The sequence below is a fragment of the Callospermophilus lateralis genome, chromosome 3 (assembly GCF_048772815.1).
Source record: "Callospermophilus lateralis isolate mCalLat2 chromosome 3, mCalLat2.hap1, whole genome shotgun sequence".
Taxonomy (NCBI): domain Eukaryota; kingdom Metazoa; phylum Chordata; class Mammalia; order Rodentia; family Sciuridae; genus Callospermophilus; species Callospermophilus lateralis.
Genome location: NC_135307.1, coordinates 120,485,757 through 120,503,422, shown reverse-complemented (window position 1 = coordinate 120,503,422; position 17,666 = coordinate 120,485,757). Strand labels below are relative to the sequence as shown.

General features: G+C 43.8%; 1 protein-coding gene across 3 annotated transcripts in view; it reads right to left on the bottom strand.

Moving 5' to 3' along the window:
* The window catches only part of Tbc1d2b (TBC1 domain family member 2B), a 74,476-nt gene that overhangs the window by 34,503 nt on the left and 22,307 nt on the right, over window positions 1-17,666 (bottom strand). For all 3 annotated transcript variants that reach the window (XM_076851221.2, XM_076851220.2, XM_076851222.2), the window contains exon 3: window positions 9,657-9,825. In XM_076851221.2, coding sequence (XP_076707336.1) covers window positions 9,657-9,825 — 169 coding nt within the window. The remainder of the gene's footprint in view (window positions 1-9,656; window positions 9,826-17,666) is intronic.

The window sequence follows — 17,666 nt, the reverse complement described above, 5'->3', positions numbered from 1 at the left end:
GCATGTTCACATGAATTACCTTACTTAACCCAAATCACTGGAACATGGAACTAGCAACACTATCTTCAGTTGAACATGCAGAAATGACTTTGGTGGACTAAACCACACCTTTGGCCAATGGCATGATTAGGCTGAGCCTACTCTGATTCTAAAGCTCTTTGCCACACTATGCGGTCTAATATCTGATGGGGCAGCTACTACACTGAAAAACAGAGCTAAACCTGCTGGAAAGACAGAGATAATCACTCAGGGCCTGTTGAAGATAGACAAGCTCCTGGGAGCAGGACTAAGGAGGCTTGGCCTCCAAGGAGGGGACCTGTGCAAGGAAATGTCTTTGCTATGTTGCATCCGGCTTCCTCGTTGGGATTTGGAACATCAAGGCTGGTTGTGATTTCAGTTATACAATTAAACCATACAGGGGGTTCTGGGTTCTAGTCAATTTCCCATAGTAACCCAGAGACTAAGATATTGTAGTAAACTAATTTTACAACACAGTACTATGGAGAACACTATTTTAAAACAGGTTCTCTGGAAGAAAAGGAAAACTCTCGCAAAGGCTTGATCTACTTCTGTTCATTTTCTGACATAACTGGTTCATCACTTTGCATAGCACTGGCTGCTCCAGTCCTGCCACACCCCAAAGATTCAGTGGCCCTGCCTATGGCCCTGCCATGGTCTTCTCTCCAGTGGCATGTTACCATGCCACCACCAATTTTAGGAGTTAAATCTTCCTTGCCATTTGCTCAGGCTTCAAACTATGTCCTGCTCTGTTCATCGGATTCTTAAAGGGTGAATGCAGAAAGGAGAAATGAGAGCAGCAGAGTCACACACAGGCCTGGGCATGAAGAACGGTGATAAAAATGGCGATTTCAATGGCTCTGCACTTCCATGCACCCTCCTTCCCCTGATGGGGTTTCACAGTTTCCAGTTTGTCTTAAGGCCCTCTTGCACAAAGCCACACTTTCACCTGCAGCTGAGGGACAGCCTCAGGGGTGCAGTGCCACCTCCAAGCCTTGGGTAATAGAGACATGAGATCAGGCTCAAATCGAAAGGCTCTTTAAGCTGAAACACAACATAACCAATCCCCGGAGAAGTGCTTACACAGTGAAACCCAATTCTGTGATTATGCAACACGGGGGTCATTACAGTACAGACTCTCAAACACATCCGCCCCACCCACGCTACCCAGCAGAGACTGTGGTGGTGACCACGCGTGCAGCCTGTGCTCTGCATGGTAGGGTCCACGGTCCATTTACACGTTGTTCTTTGGGTTTCTGATAATCTTCAACAGTGCCTACTCCTAAATACCCTTCTCTGGTTTGAGGAGTCTTTGAAAGGGACTTGAATGACCTTCCAGGCTTCATGCTAGGTCCTGCTGTATTGCCCAATGGTCACTGAGCTGCTCTGATCTGCAGTGGAAAGTCAGCACCAGGAGCAAAATAGCACCTTCATGGCTGCAGTCTGCAGCCTGAGGGCTCCTAAACCAACTCCAGCAATCTGTACCATCCCTTGGAAAGCCTCTCCAGGTTCACAGATTTTACACTGATTTCTGCATGAAGAGTCCAACTAAAACAGTAACAATATATTCAATCCTGGTAATCATCCAGAATTTAAAAGTTGAGACAAGTATTGGGAAATGGCTCATCCAATCTCTCCAAAGCTAACAGTTCCATGAACCACATTTCAAGCAGCACCTCCACCTGAGACCCTGAGGCAGAGCTTGGACTTCTGGGACACTAAAGGGCAGGAGGGAAGCAGACTACCCTGGGCCATGATTCAGCTTCTTCCCTCTGACCTCAGGCCACATCAGAGAAACATCCCCACCTCCATCCAGGACCTTCCTGGGGTCCACCTCCTCTTCTATCACACTCCTGCCACAGTGCCTCAAGGCCTGGCATGACAGTCCGTGCCACTTGTGCAACACACCATGTTCTGATGTCCTTACCTTGCACTGGTCTTTCCCTCTGGCAGGTCTTCCCCATCCCTCAAGTGTAAGTCCAAACTCATCTTCACAGCAAAACTTTCCCTCACCAGCCTTCCCCAACCCACATCCCTAATGAATGAGCCACTTCCTCCTCAAGACTCCCAGGGCAGAAAAAGCTGCCAGGGTTAGCCTTTATTTGCATCCTGCAAATAAAGAGGACTTGCATGCCTGCCTGCTTCTCTCCAAGAAGGACACACACACCTCACTGGCATGGAGGGACTACCTCTCCCAGCAGCCTCCCAGCAGCCCCACAGTGGGGGGGAAGAGGACTGGGAAAGGTGGCTGGGCGGGAACATCAGGCTACACTCTCAGGGCAGTCCTCCAGAGCAGTGTTTCTCAAACTGTGGATGATGACCCACTATGGGGCTATGATATTAAAAGAAGGAGCCATGAAATCAAATTCAAAGGTCATAAGATTTTGTTTTGTTTTGTTTGTTTTTACTGGGAATTTAATCCAGAGGCACTTTAGCACTGAGCTATATTCCCAGTCCTTTTTCAAATTTTGAGACAGGGTCTCGCTAAATTGCTTAAGACCTCACTATATTGCTGAGGATGGCCTCGAACTTATGATTCTCCTGCCTCAACCTCCTAGTCGCTGGGATTACAGGCATGTGCCACCATGCCCAGCTGAAGAGCATATCTTAAGAGACTGACAGAGAAAATGGTACTTAATTCTACTAAATGTAGCAGAGACAATTTTCAGTTCTACGCACACACCAGTAGTATACATTTTATATTTGCTATGGGTTTCCTGTAAAAAATGTGAACAATGCTGTTAGAAGTAAACACCATTCCCAGGAGGCCAAATGGTAAGGATCTTGATGAGAGGCCCTGAAGCACTAACAAGGAAGGGCAAGGCACAAGACAGGTGGGAGTGGAGAGTGCACCCCACAAGTGCACAGGGTAGGGGACAGACAAGCCTCAAGCAGCAGGAAGAGCAGAGCAGTTCTGCCCAGTAAGGGTGCTGAGCCCTTCCTTCATCACCCTTGCTCGGGTGTGTTCTGGAACCCATCATGTGCCAGACACTATGTGAAGTGCTGGAGAAACCCCAGGGGACAAGACAGACAAGGCCCCTGCCCCAGTGGAGCTTCCAGCCTTGCAAGGGAGGCGGACCCCAGATAAGTAGGCAAAGAAATACAGTAATTTTAAATGGTGGCGAGGGCCATGAAGGAGAAGGGGATGAAGAGGCAAGGTTCCCCTGAAGGGTGGGCTGGAGGAACCAAGAGGCACCACTGGACCCTGAAGATCACCATCAGCAGCATGTTCAGAAGCACAGCCTCTACCCTAAAGCAATGAGAAGCTTCTGGAAGGTTGAGATAATGGAATGAATTGATTCAGGCCACTAAGAATAGAGCTCCTGCAATAGGTAGACCCAGGACTGCAGAAAATGCTCATAGACCCCTAACCAGACCCCAAATCAAAGTAACAGATGGCCTGGGCCAGTTGCTCCTTCAGTGGCCCAGACAAGGCATGGAGGTTCTCTGAGCCTGGGTTCCTTGCTGAATCAGATGACTACACATCCCAGCCATGTTAAGGTCTCTGAGTCTATAAGTGAAAGCCATCACTTCCTGATGACTGCAGTGTATCCATGGATCAGTGACATGCAACAGTGGCCCTTGATGAGCACGTTCCTGGAAGTCTGTGGATGGAATCGAGATGAAGAAGACTGCTAAGCATAACCTCATGCTCCCCAGGGAGCTGTCAGGAAGACTGGGCGCTGATGCCAGCAACACATGCACAGCCCGGCCAACTTCCTGCAGTCATTGAAATGCCGCAGGCCCAGAAGCTAGTCACCTTCCTTTATGCTTCCCTCACTAAAAGGCCTGGCTTTGAAAATGTCTGTGTGAGGCAGCTGCATGGTGACTTCCTTCTTAGCAAGAATAGAGCTGTGCTTTACAACAAGGTAAATACAGATAAATACAGCTTTACCATTATGGACATGAACAACTTCCTCAAATTCACCATACATCTGGGTACCTGTTCGGGGCTGCTATGCACTAGGGATAAAGAGATAAATCACCAGGCATGGCCTCGACAGAAAATCTCTGATTCCTGGGAACAGCAGTCATGCACACAATTATTTATACTATGCCTGAGGGGCCAAGAGAGAAGCAGAAACAAAGGACCAGACTACAGAAAAACCAGCAGAAAACCCCTCTGAGGCAGGCCTGGAGGGTAAGCACACCTTCTCAGCCAACTGTGCTTCACACCCACCCTGGAAAAGGCCCCTTTTCCACTGACACACAAGAAAGGGAAGGCCCACTCCACTTACTGGCTGTGAGGAGTTGGAGAAATGGCAGGGGCAGCAATGCCTGGAGGACTGAATCCTGTAGCCATCATTGCACTTACAATGAGCCAGACACCATGTGAAGCATTTCCTTCTTATAAACACTGTTTACCAATGGAAAAAATAAAGCTTAGAAGTTAAATAACCAACTCAACATCACATAGCTAACAGCAGAACTGGGATTCCAAAATCTAATTCAATAGCACTAGCTACGATTGCCCCCTCTCCCAAACAGAGTCGTAGAGCTAGACCCTGAGAGTCACCAGTCATGCATCAGGAACAGACTGGCACCCAGAGACAGGTGTGCAGCCAAGGCCCACACAATCACAGGGTACTGCTTGCTAAGGCAGCCTAAGCACACCTCTTACACACCCCCAACACGCTCAACTGCCACAGGACTCCCAGCACACTTTCTCACTCCTGCTCATACGCTCCACCCCTGAGAATGTACACTCAGAACATGCACCAGCCAGAATTCCACAAGAGGTCTAGTTCTTTTATCTGATATGATCTGGACAGTTAGTAGGTCAAATGAAAAGGTTATTAAAGGAAATAAAGTAAATGTATCAAAAAAATACATGTACCTAAAGGACCATGTAAACACATACTCATCTACCAGTATACTGATGTGGTCCAGCTGGGACTCTTCGTTGAGTCTGGAACTACTGACAGCAGTCCCCTTTACCTTGTTTGTATAAATCACACCATGAAACACTGCCTGACCTTTCCAATTCTGTTTCCCTTTGCTTTGAATGACCAACCAACCAAATGACTGACTGACCAATGACTGACCTATCTACCTACCTATTTATTTAGTAGTACTCAAGACTGAATCCAGGGGTACTCTACCACTGAGCTACATCCCCAGCCCTTTCCATTTTTTATTTTATTTTATTTTGGTACCAGGAATTGAACCCAGGGGCACTTAACCACTGGGCCACATTCCCAGCCCTTTTTTATTTTTTAGAGATAGAGTCTTGCTAAGTTGCCCAGGCTGGCCTCATACTTAAGCTCCTCCTGCCTCCTAACAAGCTGGGATTTACAGGTGTGCACCACTGCATCAGGCTCCTGTTTTATGCTTTTTTAAAAAGTGGAATATGGGCTGGGGTTGTGGCTCAGTGGTAGAGTGCTCTCACATGGCATGTATGAGGCCCTGCGTTTGATCCTTAGCACCACATAAAAATAAATAACTAAAATAAAGGTATTGTGTCCAACTACAACTAAAAAAAATTTTTTTAAAGTGGAACAAAGGCTTATGATTATAAAACAATCTAAGCATAGACTCTTGTAGCCTTTTAACATTTTTTTTTCTGTTTTTTTTTCACAACTATGTCACTCACATCCTCACAGCAATTTTTTTATATACCTTTATTTTGTTTATTTATTTTTATGTGATGCTGAGGATTGAACTCAGGGCCTTGCACGTGCTAGGTGAGCGCTCTATCGATGAACCACAACCCCAGCCCAACAGCAATTTTTTTAATGATTCATCTTTATCAAATTTTCCCTAAGCATATGACTTTTTTTTTTTTTTTTTTTTTTACTAGTGGGGCTTGAACCCAGGAGTACTCTACCACTAAGCTACATCCCTAGTCCTTTTTAATTTTTATTTTAAGATAGGAGATCAACTAAGTTGCTAAGGGTTTTGCTAAATTGCTCAGGCTGGCCTTGAACTTGGGATTCTCCAGCCTCAGCTTCCTGAGTCACTAGGATTATAAGCATGCACCACCATACCCAGCATACAACTTATTTTTCATCAAAACAATTCCTTTTCAAACTTTGTGAGTTTAAGAATTAATTAAATGACATAATTACAATAACAGACATTAACTAGTTAGGAACAAATCCAGTTGACTTTGGGCTAGTCTGTAGCTTAGCTGGGGAGCACAGTATGGGGCCTTAGTCTTATGCAGTTGTGGACCCTGGCACTACAGAGGGAATTTAAAATGTTGGTTCATCAGGGAAGTTTCATAATAGCTTCAACTCTACTGACAAACAAATTGAAAGCACAGACAAACATTCAATTATCCTGTAAGCCCCGACTAAGCTCTATTATAGTGCCATTGTGAATCCATAAAAATAAATGTAACTTTTGAGCCATTTGTTTATAACACAGGGATACAATCATTTTATTATTATAACAACTTTAATAACTTTAGAAATAATAAAATGATTTGTTTTATTAGCTCAGTGGCAGAGTACTTGTCTAGCATGCATGAGGCCCTGGGTTCAATCTCCAGCACCACGGGGTGAGGATTGGGGGGTAGTCTCTTTATGCATTGAAGACATTTTAATTAGCAACACTTATTATTATTTAAAAAAAATTTTTTTTGTGGTGCTATGAATCTGGGGCCTTGTAAATGCTAGGCAAGCGCTCTACCACTGAGCTATGCCCCCAAGCCCCAAAACATTTAAACAAGTAAAAAGACAAAAGGGGGGAAATTACCCATAAACACCTAAGATCTCTATGGCAATTGATGAGCATCACTTATACAAACAGTGGTCCCACAAAGCTCTATGAGCTGGGTCTCCCCAGCAGCCACTCTATTGATCACCCACTATATGCTAGGCATTGTTTTAAGCAGTTTACATGTGCTAACTCAGTATCATCAAATCTATCTCATAAAGTACATGACTGTTATTCTCATCTCACAAATGAGAAATGGAGGCACAGAATGTTAAGCAACTTGCCAAGACATCCAGCTCCTAGGTGGCCCAGCTGGGAACTAAACTCAAGGTGTCTGGCTCATCGCTATGCCACACTGCATATGGACAGATGATAATATGAGTGATATTTAATTCTGAAGATGCTTTGTCAATTGTCCCCTGTGAAAGTGACAGGTGTGTCTTTTCCTAGGTAGAGTCATTCAATAACAACTGTCAGCTGAGGACACAGAAAGCACACAGTATTGCAGGTCTGTCTCTATCTCATTCCACTACCTAACTCTGAGGTCAGACAAGGCTGCTCAGGCATGACAAGCTGGCAGAGCAGCAGATCTCTAAATGCAGTCTTACAGTGAAAGGTGGAAGGAGCACTGGATCCCCAATGAAGGGACCTGGTTGTGCTTTTTAATTCTACCACACACTTATAGTGTGATCTTGAACAAGTCATTTTAACTCTCTAAAACTCTGCTTTTCAACCAGAAAAAATGAAGGGAGGGGTTCTTCATGGTTTTCTAACATTTTTTGAAGCACAGAATCCCTTCTTTACCAGAAGCATGAAACAGGAAGACGTACTGCTTTAGTGCAGGTGCCCTGGAGAAAAAACCCCACCTCACCTCTCCCCACTTCCCCTGGGTATATGGAGACAAGTGGGACTCCATCAAGATGAGAAATACACACCAGGCAGATGGGCATATGGGAAGCCAAGTTCAGGGGTGAAGAGGAAAGCAGCACAAATTCTCAGGGAGTAAGAATTTGGAGACACAGCTGCCCATGGAACAGACCACTGTTATCCTGTTGAGAACCTCAAGTGTTAGACTAAGGAGCCTTGGGGCTCACCCTGCAGGTTGAAAGCTACCAATGACTCTTCTGAAGCAGGGTGACATGAGATCAGAGCTGATCCAAGGAGGATAGAATGGCAGAATGTGTGTGGAAGGCCCCAGAGTAGGAACAGAAAGGCAGGACTGTTACCCAAGCAGGTAGGAGAAATCAATGTCACTGCAGAGGTCTCCCTTTCAAATGCCAGTCTTCTGAGGTCTGGGGACTCCTGCCACTTTCTACTCAGTTCTAATACAAACCTCTCTGAAGAACTAAAATCACACAGAATATTAACTTCTTTTTCATACTGAATTCAACCACAAAGATACAAAAGAAAGTAATTAAGAGAAAAGAAGCCACTTTCTGAAGCAGTGTGCCCTTGGATGTTAGCTTCCAAGGCTGCCCTACCACCATGCTGAACACCAGCCGGGGCTCTGGAGTGCAGCTAGCCAACTTTATATTGACCACTGCCTTGGGCCCTGCAGCAGAACTAGAAGTTTCCAGGTCTCCCACAAAACATCACCACTACAACTTTCTATTAATCCTCATTTTATAACCTAAACCAGGATCCTAAGGTTCTGTGGCTACTGAATGGATTATTCAAAAAAGCAGTAAATATAACTCCCTTTAAAGAACACACATAATTCAATAATAAAAAAATGAGGCAATTAAAAATAGGCCAAGCTGGGCACAATCCTAGCCACTTGAGAGGCTGAGGTAGGAGGATTGAGAGTTTAAAGCCAGCCTCAGGAAAAGAGGCTGAGGCAGGAGGACTGAGTTCAAAGCCAGCCTCAGCAAAAGCGAGGTGCTAAGCAACTCAGTGAAACCCTGTCTCTAAATAAAATTCAAAATAGGGCTGGGAATGTGGCTCAGTAGTCTAGAGCCCCTGAATTCAATCCCTAGTACCACCTACCCCCTAAAATAGGCCAAGGATCTGAGTAGACGTTGCCTAGAGCTGAAGATATAGCTCAGTGGTAGAAGGCCCCTGGATTCAAGTGGAAACAACTCAAATGACCAACTGATGAACAGATAAACAAAATATAGTATAACCAAAGAAGGGAATATAATTTGGCCATAAAAGAAAATGAAGTATTGATACAAGCTACAACATGAACAAACCTTGAAAACATTATATCAAATGAAAAAAGCCAGACACAAAAGGTCTCAAAGAATATGACACCAATTAAAAGTAATGTCCAGAATAAACAAACTCATAGAGACAGAAAGATTAGTGGTTGTCTAGGGGTGAAGGTGAGAAAGAGGAGGGGGCTAGAGAAATAAGAAGGGATTACTAATGAATATGGATGAAAATGTTCTAAAACTGATGTGGTAATGGTCACACAACTCTGTAAATACACTAAAAACCACTACACTGTATATTTTGTATGTGTGAATTATATGGTAGGTAAATCATATCTCAATAAAGCTTTCTTTAAAGACAAACAAATTGAAAAAAAAATCACCTCCATTCCCACGCCATGCACAAGGAGAGAACAGAAATGCAGAGCACAGGCCCTGGGCCAGTCCTGGTGTTTGGGAAAGGGGCAAGGCCCTGGGGCAAGGAGCTCTAGCTTGGCAGTCTGGGAGCCTTGTGACCTTAGACACACACTTCTTTAGCAAGTTTCAGAGTCTGTGAAATGTCAAGCATATGACCCACCTCAAAGAGTCAAGCAATTAAAATAAAACATAAGTGTGACAATGTTTGGCAGAGTATCAGATAAGAATAGGCAGGCTATTTACAAGTTAAAAAAAAATGACCTATGGAAAAGTACATTGAAAAAGCCAAAGAACTTTCATCAGTGTAAGGTGGTTTTATAATTTCATATCCAAACATATAACATATGCTATAACAAATTATCAGAAATAATATATTTTCAATTTCATACGTTACTTCCAAGGACTCACTTGAGCTCATTGCCCCACTGTTTCAAAGAGTAAAAATTGATGGAATTTGGATGCCCCGGGGCTGGCTGACTTGCAGCTTGTTCTCCCACCAGCTCTCCAGGCATGGTTTCCACAGCTAGGACATTTCTGGCTTTTTCTGCAGAAGCATTTGGGTGTGGGTAAATTAAATCTGAAAAGAAGCCAAATAAATATCGGTTACTTAAAGAAACCTGACATTCTACACAAAACACTAACTTGATATACAACATATAAATCTCAACTATATGTACAATGCCATATTTTAATGTATACTATATAGGATACATTTGGTGTTCTGAAACCATTTTGTCCAAAGCCAACCCATGTTCAAGAAAAAAAAAAAAAGGTTGTAATATGCTTCAAATCATCCCCAGTCCTTTTTATTTTATTTTTTAATTTTTAGACAGGGTCCTGCTAAATTGCTTAGGGCCTTGCTAAGTTGCTGAACTTGTGATCCTCCTGCCTCAGCTTCTCTCAAGCAGTTAGGGCTGCAAGAATTTGGAGACACAGCTATCTCCAAAGCTGTGTCTTTAAAAAATTTTTTTTTGTGGTGCTATGAATCTGGGGCCATCACGCCCAGCTAAGTCACCAAATATTAATAGAGTTGGTCCAGAGGAGGAAAGACTAGGATTTTCCTCCAGTTTTGTAGATAAGTAACTCTGGCATAAAACTGTGTCCAAGGTCCACTCATCTATACTGATAAGGAACAATTCCCAGGATAAACTGCTATGTGAAAAAAAGCAAAGCACAGATCCGATTATACTCTATTTCCTTTCCTCTAAGAAAGTAGGAGGAATACATGTATTAACATACTTGTTAATGTTTGCAAATAGTGACACTGGAAAAATAAATTTGAACATCACAGGATAGTAGTTCAGTAAATTCACAAACAAATGCACTAATGCTAAAGCACCAACAAGTTTCAAAATATACTTTTAAAATGTATAATTTGTAAATGTCTAAGGATGAAGTGAAAGATGTCCAGAATTTACTTCAAAACAACAGTATTCTGTTATTTAGATAATAATATTTGCTTCAAATAACATATTATTTGCTTTAAAATAACAAAATTAAGTGAGTAGGGTATTGATGAAACAAGAAAGGTCATGAAATAATAATTATTAAATAATAACTATTAAAACTATATCATAAACATGGAGATAATGTTATTCTCTTGTTTAAAAATTCCCATTATAAAATATTACTTTTAAAACAAAGTTTTGCCAAAAACATTTCCAACTGCAAATATTTTGTATTCTTCCAAATGATATAACCTCACTGAGAACAGGGCAGGTTTGTAACAGAATTTAATATTACTTCACAATAACCTATTTGGTCTAAACAAAGCATCCCTACATTAGCAATATCAACCATCACTCTTCCTACAAAAGCAAAATCAGAATGGAACTGCTAACCACCGATATCCAAGAAAAGATTAGTTTCTGATCAGACTGGCATCCAACCAGAGTCATTTAGGACAGGCCTCCAAAAGGGTCAAAGAGCACTGGTCCAGAAAGCAGGGCACAGGAAGTCCTGGGGGGCACTGGCTCAATGTAAATGGGAACATTGGGTTTGCACTTTGTAGGCAGAATACCAACTTAACCTTGGCTAATGTCAGCATGGGCAGGGAGCCAGGAACACACTGAGAAAGTGCTTGGGTGTGACATAAGTAAGAACGTCTCATGGAGATTTTGCTCTGGCCAGGGGAGCCGACACAAAACTTATGGCATAGTTCTGACCTGGAGAAGCCAAGAGGACGTATTGGGGGCATAAGAATCATGGGCTTGAGTCAAGAGGCAAGAAGTTACAAACTACCACAGAGTTGCAGATCTTAGTTCAAACCACTATCATGTATTAATTGAGCACTGGGTACAACAATCAATGAGATAGAGCTCTTGCCCTAAAGAAATCACACCTAAAAGGTGACCAAAAAAAAAAAAAAAAAAAAAAAAAATCACACTCCAGGTCAACACACAACATATGGAATCCCTGGTAACCAGACCATTGCTCTGAGCCTTGGGGTTCCAGGAGACTAAGAGAGAACAAGGAGGGGTCCGACCCTCAGCTCCAACCACAGTGGCTCCTCTCCTCACTCTTTTAAGTGCTAGGGTTCCCCTTAATATTTCATTTGGAAAAGAGGTTCCAATAAGCAAAAGGAAAAAAGTCCAGACACCACTAATCCTGCCCAGTCTCTAGCTACTTTGTCAGGACACTACTGCCCAGAGCCAGGGCTAGAGGCATCACCTACCTCTACAGTAACAAACACAGCAGGCCAAAGAGAAAGGATTGTGCTCCTAGAACAGGGCACGCACCATTTGTAAGTGCGTATGTCAACCACGGGCACATGGGCAACGGAGGAAGCTCTACCCCTTCATTTCAGAGAAAGGTAAAATACAGTCCCAAAGGCTGGTCTTTCACAGACCCAACATGGGCAGAGCATTACAATACTAAACCACACCAGGAAATAAACACAACCAACTGTACTCATTTCTGTAACCAGCCAAGTGTAGCTCTTTTCCTGTGTGGGCTGGCAGCAAGGCGACACACAACCCCTCTGCAGCACGGACTGTCAAATGCTCTGGTGTGGCAAAGCATCTATTACCAAGAAAACCTCAGACCTTGCAGCAATACTCAGCCCATCCTGGAAGAACTTCCTGAGGAAGCCAGGGGCTGGGGGGTGGGGTGCAGAAAGGGACTGGACCAGGGAAGCACAGTCTGCAGAATGATTTCTTAAACTCATTACTCAAAAAATAGGCTATTTCCTAGCTTGATACATTTTTTGCTGTTATTGTGATTTTTGTCTAGTTTTTGGTTTTTTAAAGACCAAGTGAGATTCACTTGACTGAAAGCAGAGCTGCTGGCTTCTCCTCAATGCGTATACTAACATTAGCATTCAGGGAACTGCCTCGAGAAGGCCATTAAGGGAGAACAAACCAGGTCATGGCAACATTTCCTTGGAAGACTCTGAAGCGGATGGACTGGTGTTCAAGAATGTGTCCTTTGTCTTGCAGCTGAGTGGGGAGAGTCTGTGCTTGAAGGTGTTCAGTGTTTAGGCCTCCTCTGTTCTAACATTTTTAGATACCAAAGAGACCACTCCAAGGGTGTGTTAGACTACAGTGTCTACACCTCCGATGTCCTGATTCCAGTGCAGTGTCTAAGTTCAGTGACCCAGGAAGGCCTCAGCTTCTGCTGTGACTGACAGTCTCCTGTTTGTACCTGGCCTGTCTCTGTGAGGCCTCTCTCCCCTCCTGCTCCTACCCTGCTGCAGCAGTCAGGCCAGGCATTCTGCTAGCAGCCTCTGCAGGTCTGCAGCAACACCCAGGAAAGGAGGAAGAGCCCTGGGAAAGGGCAATCCATCATCCCCACCTGCCTCAGTCACCTCAACAGGTGGGGAGGACAGGACAGACTTAATCTGAAAAAGCTTTTTTTTTTTTTTTTAATCAAAGTGACTTTTAATCCAGCTTGTGAAGAAGAAGTCAGGAGCAGCAAAGATATCTTCCAAGTGAGGATGTAGTGTGCATCCAAGCACCAAAGAGAGAGGCAGCAAGCCCCTAGGTTCTGAGACCTCCCAGGACAGGCCAGCCCATGTGTCTAGTTAATGTTCCCTGTCTGTCCCCCAGTCCCACCAAGGACACAAATCAGTGAAAATCTGAGCCCTGAACTGATCCACCAACAGCCGCATACCTAGCACCTAGTTCAGAGGATAGATTCAAAACAATAATCAGCAAAATGGTTGAATGAACAAATTAGAAACTTCAACTCTCTAATGAGGTATAGCAGGAAAGGCCTCCTGCGAGTTGAGGAAATCAGTAGGGAGGTAGCAGAGGTCCTTCAGTTCTCGACAGGTTATATGCACCGTCCTTTCTGACTTCCCTCTGGGCCACCTCCACTCGACAGACTCCCTGAGTTGGCAGAGACAGCAGTGACTCCACTGCTTCCCTCCCCTCTCTCCCACACCTCCCTCCTCTCCTGGCTTCCATTTCAGCCCCTGGACCTTCCCACAGACAATCCACCCCTACCTTCACCTGTACCAACTCCCATCCGGACCCAGGCTTGGGATCTCTGTACTGGACCAACCCTAAGCCTGTTCCAGACGATATCCTCTCAGAACCTCTCCACTGGGCTTCCAGGTGCTCCTCCCAGACAGAGCTGGACTTTTCAGCGCATGCTGCCTCGAGAAGGCGAAGACCGTTAAAGGAAAATCTCCCTCCAGCCTTCCTCCCACACACTCATACTTTTTGATGGCCTGACTTCCACAGAAGCTTCAAACCAGAAGGAACCTGGTCAGAGAGCTCTTTGTTTCACAGTTGGGATGCCAAGAGCTCAAGAAGCCCTGAGCTTTCCCCATTAAATCCTGGAGAAAAGACCTCTTGGAGGCAATACTAGTGATTACTGTGACTTACACTTTAAAAAATCGCATGACATTGTATGGCATTTTACAAACAAGATGACAAAGCAGCAGCCTCCATGCTCACCTAAGGATGCCATGTAATAGCTGCTGCCTCACCAGTGCCGGCTGTGCACTTAGCCAGGGGCTTCCTTCTCACTGCCTGAGGCCCTGAACTGCGAAAGCTGCTGAGGAGTGAAGGGACAGCTCCTCCCCACCATTCTTCTGCTCCCACACAGTTGCTAAGCGTGACAGTTAAACTACACGATGGGGCTGCCGCAGGGCAGGAAATGTGTGGTCAACCCTCAAACTATCTTTACAACACAATTTTGTGCAAGAAATATTGTTTGTATTCACACAGGTAGTCAGGTATTCAGCCTATTGCAGTTTTAGTTGCTTTCATGCCCCTAACTCTCAGAAAATTGTGAGAAGAACCAGGTCTTATTATCCCCAACTTGCTGGTTTATTGGTTCATGTAGGGAATGAGGTAAACACAATGGGATAGACATATGTTTTTTGTTTTGGTTTTGGTACTGGGGATTGAACCCAAGGGCGCTTAACCTCAGAGCCACATCCCCAGCCCTTTTTATTTTTTGTTTTGAGACAGGATCTCACTAAGTTGCTTATAGCCTTGCTGGCTGTAAGTCTGGCTTCAAACCTGTGATCCTCCTGCCTCAGCCTCTTGAGCCACTGGCATGCGCCACCATCCGGCTAGACACATTTTATAATGAGCTATTTGGATTCAACGGTTATGAAAGGGGGTAGACCACTGTTTTTATCTTTGCAAATTACTCCCTTTCAAAGGATTAGTTTGAAACTATCTATCCAAACATGGAAGACAATGGTGAATGGTGTTTGAGGCATGAGACACTTTGAGAGGTCAGGCTGCAGAAGGGAAGGAAGATAAAAAAGATGAAGCAACTACAAAGTCATCTCACTTTCTCATACTTGATTGACATAAAGCTGAAAATTCAACCACATAGGTAATAGTCCCTTACTCTGAAAACATAAATTCTAAAAAAACCAATAAGGTAGGCCATTATGTGACAGTGTCAGCTCACTATCAAATACTCATTCCAGCTCTCACTTAGACCTTGATTTTGAGGGTGGTCAGGCACTAAAACACTGGGCTCCTCAGACTCCCTTCCAGCCATGTGACACAGTTCTAGCTAATTAGGCATAAGCTTAAGTTTTCTGGTAAAGCTATTATCCTTTTTGATATAGGTGCCACCACCAGGAGTAGGAAGCCTGAGTAGGAGAGCTAGTATACTTTAAGGATGAAGAACACAGAGTTAGAAATAGCCTGGTCTTCTCAATGGTACTGGTGAGTTACTATTCCAGCCATGGACAGTCTATCATATTGAGACAAATAAATCCCTATCTCTAAGTCCTTGTGAGTCAAGTTTCCTATTAATGCAGCTGAATGAAATTTAACAATTTTCCTATTTATCCATTCAAAATTATATAACCACATGTATGCATGAGTGTATGAGAGTGTGTGTGTGTGTGTGTGTGTGTGTGTGTGTATATATATATATAAATATATAAATCTTTACTTAGTAATCGGTTCCTTAGTTAGTCCTCAAGGAAAAACTATGAAGAAGGATGGACAAACTCCATCCTACAGGCACGGTTTGCATTCTGGTACTGGAAGGAAAGTGACTTACTCAGAATATGGCTACCAGTTATTATCAGAACCACATCCTCAAGCCAGGCCCACAGGGCTTCTTCCACTAGATCAGATTGCCTTCCAAGATACTCAACTGGCTATCCATGGAAAGTGCAAATTCTCCCTATCTTCTCCCTTAGGTGCTAGAAGAGTCCTGATGGGTAACACCCATTAGACTACAAATAAAAGTGTCCTGAACAACAGGCTGACTAGGAGATAAGAGCAGGAAAATTGTTTTTTCATGCAAACCAGAGTTACCATTCATAAGTTCTAGATAGTTAACATAGTTAAGCTATGTTGAAGAGATCACTAGAGCAAAGTGTCAGGGCATTACAGGGCACTGCCACATAATAAACTATTTCTTATCCAGTTCTTCTCTCTGATGATGAAGAAGCTAAAATACAGCCTTTTCTTCTTAACTTCCTTCTTTTGGTTTTTTCACTTCCTCAATAACTAAAGTCTTGAAAATTGCCCAGTGGCTTAAAGGTTCATTATTTGTTCTTAGAAGCTATCTGAAAATTGGTAGGAGTCTAAAGTTACAGTCATTTCTACACATACACCTTCAAAGGCACTCTATTGTACTTTATCAGGCAAAGTCCAAAATTCCAAGGACAGCTATCAAGGAAGGCTCTCCCAGGTCTGGGGTGGGAGGGTGTTGGGTGTGCCCCAGGCTTGGCTCACTGATCCCTGCAGCCACACTCACCTGCGATTCCATGGAGGCCCTATGTTCCAGCTCTCTTGCCATGTCTCCCTTCCTCTATTTATCTGTTTTAATCCTGGTCTTCACATCCTCAGAGAAGCCCCCAGTTACCCTGAAGTTATGTTCAACCCATGCATGGGCCCAGGGTTCCCTGCTCTCTGCTTCCCCACACTAATCTCTCACTTTTCTTTACATGACCACCATGCTAGACTTAGAAACATCAGGAGAGGGGAGACCAGGCCCGTCCATCACAGGTGCCTACTTTGCTGAATAAATAAATAAATATCAAATGGCACAAACTCTAAATTCCCACTCCTACAGTTCCCAAAACAAACAAAGGGAACTCAGAGATGGGCTTCAGAGGTTTTCTCTGGCTCCCTAGCCTCAGCATTTGGGCTTGAAAGAAGGCAGGGTAGGTGTTATAAAGAGACTAGGACTATGTGCTACCTCCTTTCAGTGTAACATCTCTGAGTCTTTGCTAGAGAGAAGCAATTTATGTCCCCAGAGTAAATGAACAGAGACATATTGAGTTCTTTCTGTGCCAAAGGCATGAGCCATGATCACAAGGGCTGCCAGTTCCCCTACAGGGTCTCCAAGTGTCCCAAGTCACTTGGGAACTGAATTATAGAGCTTCTTTCCATGGAAACATGAAAACAGTAGCTTTTTAAACACTTAACCTTTAGTGAGTAGACTCCTAAACTAAACAGAGAGGGGCATAAACTTGAACATGAAGGCATCACTTCATTTCCTGGTGTAGTCAGAGTGCTAAGACATGCATGAAAACAATGTGTTTCTCAGGAAAACACATCCATAGGTACACAGTGTAGTAACTTTTCAATGACCAGAAGATTAGCCTGCTGACAAACACTGTGACTAGCAAAATCAAGACTTGCAAATTTGGAGAACTGTTAAAGTCTGAGAAGGCATTTGTTTCTGGAACAAATAGTTGCACATGAACTAACACCACAGGGAACTTGAATGTAGACCTATGTTCTGCAACTCAGAAGGATCTCTGGATTTATGAAGTATGAACCACGTTTCTTTATAAAGTTAGAGCCAAGCCTGACTGGCTTAAGTTTTACTGTACACTCCTTTGTGTCTTTCAAAACTGCTAGTATGATAGCCTGACTTTTATAGGCCTCATGTGAAGGTTCAGGATCCTGTTTTTTTCTGGGCCTACTCTTCTCCCTACAAGATAAGAGGGGGCCATAGAAACAGTCCCACTGGTACAGTTTT